Here is an 8,315-nt window from a genome sequence, read left to right on the forward strand (position 1 = left end):
CACGGAGGAGAAGGTCTGTGTTTATCTGACCTTTGGGTTCCGCGAATCGAATGCTACCTTCCCCAACGGCACCTGCAATAATTTGGCTGACCGGATAAAGTCCGACCTCAATTCAAGCGCATCCTACATCTTGCGGCCCCCAGTAGTTCCACAGATCACTTGCACAGCAGACTTTATCAAGGTTTGCTTAAACTTGGACTTGTACGCTAACGCTACAGAGCTGCATCCCGTGGTTGGTGAAAATGCCGGTCGCTGGCTGAATTACACTCTCGCCTCCACGTGTGCGGCAAGTCGCTCCAAGTTCAACCTCACGATTACAGTCGGAGGGGATGGCGACTGGAAGAATGGCAACGTCTCATTCCGTTGTTTCAATGCGTCATATGCAAACAAGTGCCAAGGGCTTGATCCGCCAATGAACTGCAAGTGAGTCGAGCAAACCTGGTGGGAGGGGACAAGCACTGTCTGGCGGTGGGGAGTTAGCATGCGAACTTGTCTGGCGTTGAGCAAATGTGGGACTGCGTGCACGACGACGCGGATGCATGCACACATGGATGTACGTGTCAGCAGCTACGTCTTCCTGAGCTACCGGTTCGATTTGGATTTTAGCAGCATTGTGCCCTCACATGATTATCCTTCCAGCTGTACCCCCCTGCTCTCTCCCCCTACACTTTCCCTCGCTCCCGCTTTCCTCTCCCTCCTCCGCAGCTGCAATATGACGAGGAACATCACCCCCTTCGCCGCCTTGCCGACTATGAGCGGTCCATTCACGGGCCGCAAGAACACGAAGTTGTACTGCTTCAACATCACCCTCGTGAAGCCCATTGAGCCAAATGTGGGTCGCAGCGCTCGCTGGCGCCGCCGTACACCGCATGATAGCATGTGCATGTCCTGGTTGATGTATGTATGTATGTATGTGGCCACCTACTGCCGGCGACACGAGCACAATAGTAGTGCCACATTGACGGATACATCGATTACGCCTTTACGTACAGATGTCTAAATGGTGCATGCGGCACAGCGGCCACATCTTCCTCCAGTAGCACTCCATTACGGTTTTCTTGCTATCCAATCCCATCTCTCTCATATCCCCCCTTTGCAGAGCACCTGCGGTAAAAGCAATGTGCTCGATAAGGTCATTATCTGGGCCAACGACACCACTTACCGCAGCAGCATCAAGTCCATCGCTCTCTACGCTGCGGGCGACACCTCCGCGAAGTATGTCCCGCCGAGCTGGAACAAGTTTGGTAGCCAGGAGGTGAAGGCAACCGGGATCGGCTGGACTAAGGATAAGGCGAACGGCGGAGCCATCTGCCTGGAGCTGGACCAAAACGTCAACCTGTCTGACTTTTGCATATGGCGGTTACCCGAGCAGAAGAACTCTTGCATGTAAGGACCTGGGGATTTATTTGGGGGCTGCCTGCATGCTTGTCATGCCGTGTGCATACATGGCGGGACGTGAGTGTGTGCTAACCGAGTGTGCGGCACTCGGTCGCCATCCCGGCTGCAGAAATGCATGCATGCACCTAGCTAGACTATTTACGCGGGCTTCCTTGCACATGGTTGAAGAGCTCTCCAACGGCGCCCTAGCCTTGCACTAGCTTAGCTTTTCTGCTGCTTAGAGGCGCCTCTGGGCCGAGCGTCCTACCCACCTAACTAATTGTGCGTCCTCCGTGCCCATACCCATATTGCTGGATGCAGGGTTCGCCTTTTTCGATAAATCCTATAGATGCTGCCCATCGTACTGGCCCATGGCGCTTACTACGTAGATGCTGTCGTCACAGCTGGCTAGCATCTAGTCTTGTGCGAACCATGGGGTCCTATGGGGTCCTATGTAGGAGCACTAACCTGGTGAGGCAAGGAAGCCCTATGTAAGGTTGTGCAATTGGGCGATTTATGTGTTGCATATTAGAATGTAGATTATTGGTTTGCGAGTTCGCTTTGGATGTAACCCATGTTGGTAGTTCCTTAACTTGTGCACGACGCTGCCCGTGAACAGGGCAGGTAAGGTTGTGCGTTTGGAAGTGTTTGGAATTACATGGAGGTTGAAATTGCATGGAGGTTATCCCAAGGTTTCAGTGATTAACAGTGTTTGGACAGTCATGTTTGCGGCTTGTTTTTGTGTTCCTGCCTGTCCTTACCGGCCGTGTTGCACGCTGGACTTGCCGCTGCTGCGATGCCTAACCCGTGCGATTTCGCTAGGAAGAATTTCATTTCGTTATGTGGGCCGCCTTTCTTTCTTTTACATTTTTGTGTCAGAGGTGCTTGCTTCCTTGCAGCAGGTGGAAGTGATCACCTCGCCGCAGTTTCAATCATTTAAATACCCCCCCACGTCGCGCAATGATGTGGGGTATCGTAGGCTGCTTTATGCAGCTTCGTTAACTTATTGGATCGTAGCAGCTTCACTCATAAGCTGAATCAAAGTGCGCGAGCACGCCCGACCGGCCAGGTTTTATGATATTCCGCTTGCTGCTCAAGTTTTACTAATGCTTTTGTTTAAATTGTATAGCAGAGGTACGCGTTGCTGATTGTTGCTGGGGTCGCCTTCCTGCAATCGTTTTGTGCGTTGTAATACTGCGAGCGCGACAGGCAGAGTGTTAGGCGTATTGGCGAGAAATGTCCTGTTCAGTTAAGGTGGTTCGTTTAGGGCGGTTCCTACACATCATCTGCCGGGTGATGGATGTATCGGTGTGGAGGTTGTAGGAAAATTCTCCCGCCTGCCATCCCCCAACGTTATCGTGTAACATAATCCAACAAAATCCTTGAGTCCATCGTGTCCAAGATAGGCCAAGCATACTGCTCTCATGTCCTTTATCCTGCAGCCATGATTACTGCGAATGATTTTGTACACGCAACCCAACCTTATCCCCAAATATGTTTTCAGCAAAGATCTAAGTCATTTCATGGTTGAAATTGATGATCCCAGAGGGGTAATAAACATTGTCACCATGGTCACCATGCTTGAGCGAAGAAGAAACTAAATCCGAAGCTTTGAAATAACCATGTGAGGGGCGGGCTCCAGATCGGCGTCCATTGCTGACGATTATCAGGGCCACTTTCATGACAGGGTGGTGGCTGTTCCAACTCTTATGGTTATGGTTGTGGGTCTTCCTCTTTTGCCGGTCGAAGTTCTCACAAGAGTACCTGGACAGTTCATTCTATATACCTGTGAGCGGTGACAAATGTCGTGTATGTTAGCATGCCCATGTTACGGGTGCACGGGAGCTCAGGGAGCCATTTCGATGGCACAAACTAAAGTTGCAAGTTATAAGTCCCGCTACTGCGATTCGCGGTTTAAGGTCCTGGGTTCGATTCCTGGGGAGACCCCCGAATTAGTCGGGAGCGCGAGATTATGGCTAGCTGCTGAGATGTGGAGTTGATGTCGCAGTTGATGGACCAGATTCGCATGCTGGATTGGTGGCGATTGCCGAACCCTCCGTCTCTTCGGTTGTTCGGGTGAATGGATGAGGAGGGGCCCTAGACGGCTGGACCCGCCGCCTTGGACTTACAGTTCGTATGGCGAAGTACAGTGTGGTAGCGGTGGATGGTGCTATAAGGTGATAAATGATCGTAGAACTGACAATGTGATAAAGCGGCCCAGAAGCCTCCCACTCTGTAACATTACAATTAAATAAGTCCCGCGCACACGTGGTGGAACGGGGTGAAAGAGCCTGGAGACTGCCTTGTGTATCCTAATCCTGTTGGCCGTGTCGTAATCCTTATCATGAAGCTGTATCGCAATGTAATCGTGTGACTGGTTCAGTAACCTTAATTTTGGCTGGGGGGTCCCCCAAGGGTGCCGTGACACGGAAACACACACTGCCATACAGGCGCGAGGCGGTGGCTATGCAAGTGCGTATGTTAACCCCTATAAACCCCTCCAATTTTACAGCGGGTACATGATGAACTGAAGTAAAACTATAAATAAAAAAAGCTGTACACCCTGACCATTTCTGCAGTACCGTGCATTATCGCACGGCAGGAAGAGTTTAAGCAGGATACCGCGTTTAAACACCTTGATTCAAGCATCTACAGATGGCGCGGCAATCGCCGCATACGATCAAATGGAGGGGCTGGCGAACCAGCCGACAAAACACATGCTTTGCAAGGCAGTAGTGCGCATGACAGTGAAGCGGCGCTCGGGAGTCAGTGTGCAGAGTCGCAAGGAGCCTGTATTAGCTGGCTGCTGAAAAGGCCTCTCGAGATGCTGGTGGACGCGCTTAGCGCGTATTTATTCCTTTTCGCTGGGGGACTCAGGGACTGTGATGGCCACAAAACGCAGCGCAAGGATTTTTGCTGAGTCTCGGGAGGGGTTGCTGTCACACGAGAAGATACGGCGAGTCGTGCTGCAGCGGGTGGTCGTAGGGAAAGTGCAGGTTTGTCGGAAGCGGCAATCACGAAGGAGCGGTTTGGGCTGCTCAGCCTCATTTCTGGGGGAACCATCAGCAGTGGCACAAGCAATGTTGGACGAGCGGCTGTTCCAGAAGGATAGGCACAAGGACGCGACCGATCAAGCAGTGATGCCGTACTTCAAGCAGGAGTGGTGGCAACAAGGTTGGGCGTTGCACAGGAGTTGATATACTAATGGGCCACCGATTCTGTTACACGGTAATGTTGGGGGATGGCAGGCGGGAGAAATTTCCTACGACCTACACACCGATTTATTGCTCCGCGTTACAGTAGCCAGCCAATAGCTTGGCTGGGTAGTAACAAACCGCTTGCGAAACCCCCTCCCAACACCAACCTATTGTGAATGTTGCAATAGTCGCTAAAAGTAATGAAAGTTACCTGTTTGCACCGTTAAAACCTTCAGGCCCAAACAGGGCCAAGAGGGCCAAAGACCAGTGACCCACCCAAGGCCAGCAACAACTGCATCGCGGCAATCCCTGGATTGCTTGGGTGGGTGGAGGGAAAACTAGAGGTCACTGTCCCAGCACACCTCTTGGTAATAGTCAGAACAAGGGCGGTTAAAGAACCAATGCGCCTGTGGGACCCAAATAGAAGCTTGGCATCCCTTGCTGTACTGGGTCGTATGATGTTGTTACTGGGTGGTATAGCTTCACCAGCGGCCCCCTTTCCCGAGGCAGTTCCCTGCTCTCCCCTGCGAGAGGGGCGCCCTTATCCATTCACCCCATCCGACTTCAGAATGTATTCGTTGGGTTCAGCAACTCACCATCAGCATCCAACCCAATCTAGCGGATAAACGGTGCAACAATTTAGTTCCTGGTCAGCGCGCATATTGCTATAATCACATCCAACACCGTCCACAAAATGGTCCATCTCCCCTCACACACCGAAACACAGGCAGTCAAATTTGAACCCGGAACTACCGGGAGCAGAAATCATGCAATAATCTCTGCCAGCCACCTGTATCATATGCATACACACGGCAGTTCCTTATCAACTACTTGCCTCTCAACACTCATATTTACTTAGTAAAGTCAAAGCATATCCATCACCCGGCAGATAATGTGTAGGAACCGCCCTAAACGAACTGCCCAAACCGAACAGGACATTCCTCGCCAATACGCTTCACTCTCTGCCTGTCGCGCGCAACGCACAAAACGATTGCATGACAGCGACCCCCGCAGCAATCAGCAAAGCATACCCGCGCTATACAATTTAAGCAAAGGCATTTGTAAAACTTGAGCAGCAAGCAGCATATAATAAAACCTGAAGGCATTTGTAAAACTTGAGCAGCAAGCAGCATATTATAAAACCTGACCGACCAGGCGTGCTTGCTCACTTTGACTCCGCTTATGAATGACCGCAGGTGTGATCCAATAAGTTAACGAGGCTGCATAAAGCAGCCTACGATACCCCACATCATTGCGCGACGTGGGGGGGTATTTAAATGATTGAAACTGCGGCGAGGTGATCACTTCCACCTGCTGCAAGGAAGCAAGCACCTCTGACACAAAAAATTGAAAAAGTAAGAAAGGCGACCTGCACAACGAAATGAATTTCGTCCTAACGAAATCGTACGGGTAGGCATCGCAGCAGCGGCAGGTCCAGCAGGCAACACGGCCGGTAAGGACAGGCAGGAACACACAAACAAGCCGCAAACCAGACATGACTGTTCAAGCACTGTTAATCACTGAAACCTAGGGATAACCTCCATGTAATTCCAAACACTTCCAAAAACACAACCTTACCTGCCCTGTTCACGGGCAGCATCGTGCACGAGTTTAGGAACAACCAACATGGGTTTTATCCAAAGCACACTTGCAAACCAAATAGTCTACATCCTACCATCCATTCTCACCAGGTTAGTGGTCCAACGTAAGACCCCATGTATGCTTCGCACAAGACTAGATGCTGGCCAGCTGTAATCGCAGGCATCTACGTAGTAAGCGCCATCGGCCGGTACGTCGGGCAGCATTTATAGGATGTATCGAAAAGGGAAACCCTGCATCAAGCAAGATGGGCATGGGCATGGAAGACACAAAATTAGGTAGAAAGACAGGACGCTCGGCCAGAGGCACCTCTAAGCAGTAAAAAAGCTAAGCTAGTGCAAGGCTAGGGTGCCATTGGAGAGCTCTTCAACCATGTGCAAGGAAGCCCGCGTAAATAGTCTAGCTAGGTGCATGCATGCATTTCTGCAGCCGGGATGGCGACTGAGTGCCGCCTAGTTCGCGCACACTCACATCCCGCCATGCATGCACACGGCATGACATGCGTGTGTGTTTTACATGGTTGGGGGTGCGTGACCCGATACCTGTAAAACTACCCATACGAGCCGAAGGCCCAAGGATGCGCCTAAAAGCCACGGAGAACAGGAAACACCGCACATCAGCCTAGACCAGCGTCCAGTGAGTTTCGGTGAGCCCACATACGTTCCAACATCCTCGCCAGACGTACTGGTTCCCATTTCATGGCTTCCAACACGGCATGACAAGCATGCAGGCAGCCCCCAAACAAATCCCCAGGCCCTTACATGCAAGAGTTCTTCTGCTGGGGAAACCGCCACAAGCAAAAATCAGACAGGTCGACGTCTTGGTCCAGCTCCAGGCAGATGGCTCCGCCGTTCGCCTTATCGTTAGTCCAGCCGATCCCGGTTGCCTTCACCTGCTGGCTACCAAACTTGTTCCAGTTCGGCACGACATACTTCGCGGAGGTGTCGCCCGCAGCGTAGAGAGCAATGGACTTGATGCTGCTGCGGTAAATGGTGTCGTCGGCCCAGATGATGACCTTATCGAGCAGATTGCTTTTACCGCAGGTGCTCTGTAAAGGGGGGATATGAGAGGGATGGGATTGGATAGCAAGAAAACCGTAATGGAGTGCTACTGGAGGAAGATGTGGCCGCTGTGCCGCATGCACCATTTAGACATCTGTACGTAAAGGCGTAATCGATGTATCCGTCAATGTGGCACTACTATTGTGCTCGTGTCGCAGTCAGTAGATGGCCACATACATACATACATACATCAACCAGGACATGCACATGCTATCATGCGGTGTACGGCGGCGCCAGCGAGCGCTGCGACCCACATTTGGCTCAATGGGCTTCACGAGGGTGATGTTGAAGCAGTACAACTTCGTGTTCTTGCGGCCCGTGAATGGACCGCTCATAGTCGGCAAGGCGGCGAAGGGGGTGATGTTCCTCGTCATGTTGCAGCTGCGGAGGAAGGAGAGGGAGCGAGGGAAAGGGATAGGTGGCGAGAGCAGGGTGGTACAGCTGGAAGGATAATCATGTGAGGGCACAATGCTGCTAAAATCCAATTCAAACCGTTATTTCATAAAGACGTAGCTGCCGACACGTACATGCAGGCGTGCATGCATCCGCGTCGTCATGCATGCAGTCCCACATTTCCTCAGACAACAGACATGTTTACTCCCCTCCGCCACACAGTGCTTGACCCCCTCCAGTAGGTTTGCTCGACTCACTTGCAGGTCACATTCTGATCAGACCCTTGGCACGGCAGTACATCTGACGCATTGAAACAACGGAATGAGACGTTGCCATTCTTCCAGTCGCCATCCCCTCCGACCGCAATTGTAAGGTTGAACTTGGAGCGACTTGCCGCACACGTGGAGGTGAGAGCGTAATTCAACCAGCGACCGGCATTTTCACCAACCACGGGATGCAGCTTTGTAGCGTTAGCATACAAGTCCAAGTTTAAGCAAACCTTGATAAAGTCTGATGTGCAAGTGATCTGTGGAACTACTGGGGGCCGCAAGATGTAGGATGCGCTTGAATTGAGGAGGTCGGACTGTATCTGTTCGGCCAAACGATCGCAGGTGCCGTTGGGGAAGGTAGCGTTCGATTCGCGGAACCCAAAGGTCAGGTAGACACAGACCTTCTCCTCCGTGCAATA

The 8,315-nt window shown here is 51.7% G+C and overlaps 2 protein-coding genes across 2 annotated transcripts in view; one reads left to right on the forward strand and one right to left on the reverse strand.

Moving 5' to 3' along the window:
* The window catches only part of VOLCADRAFT_89527 (uncharacterized protein), a gene marked incomplete at both ends in the record, with an annotated part of 2,534 nt that extends 1,144 nt beyond the window's left edge, over nucleotides 1-1,390 (forward strand). The window contains 3 exons of the mRNA XM_002949082.1: nucleotides 144-423; nucleotides 706-832; nucleotides 1,100-1,390. Of these exons, the coding sequence (XP_002949128.1) occupies nucleotides 144-423; nucleotides 706-832; nucleotides 1,100-1,390 (698 nt within the window). The remainder of the gene's footprint in view (nucleotides 1-143; nucleotides 424-705; nucleotides 833-1,099) is intronic.
* Nucleotides 1,391-6,339: 4,949 nt separating this feature from the next.
* VOLCADRAFT_89528 (uncharacterized protein) overlaps nucleotides 6,340-8,315 on the reverse strand; it is a gene marked incomplete at both ends in the record, with an annotated part of 3,271 nt that continues 1,295 nt past the window's right edge. The window contains 4 exons of the mRNA XM_002949215.1: nucleotides 6,340-6,406; nucleotides 6,935-7,221; nucleotides 7,489-7,615; nucleotides 7,885-8,216. Coding sequence (XP_002949261.1) covers nucleotides 6,340-6,406; nucleotides 6,935-7,221; nucleotides 7,489-7,615; nucleotides 7,885-8,216 — 813 coding nt within the window. The remainder of the gene's footprint in view (nucleotides 6,407-6,934; nucleotides 7,222-7,488; nucleotides 7,616-7,884; nucleotides 8,217-8,315) is intronic.

Source organism: Volvox carteri (genome assembly GCF_000143455.1).
Source record: "Volvox carteri f. nagariensis unplaced genomic scaffold VOLCAscaffold_13, whole genome shotgun sequence".
Classification (NCBI taxonomy): domain Eukaryota; kingdom Viridiplantae; phylum Chlorophyta; class Chlorophyceae; order Chlamydomonadales; family Volvocaceae; genus Volvox; species Volvox carteri.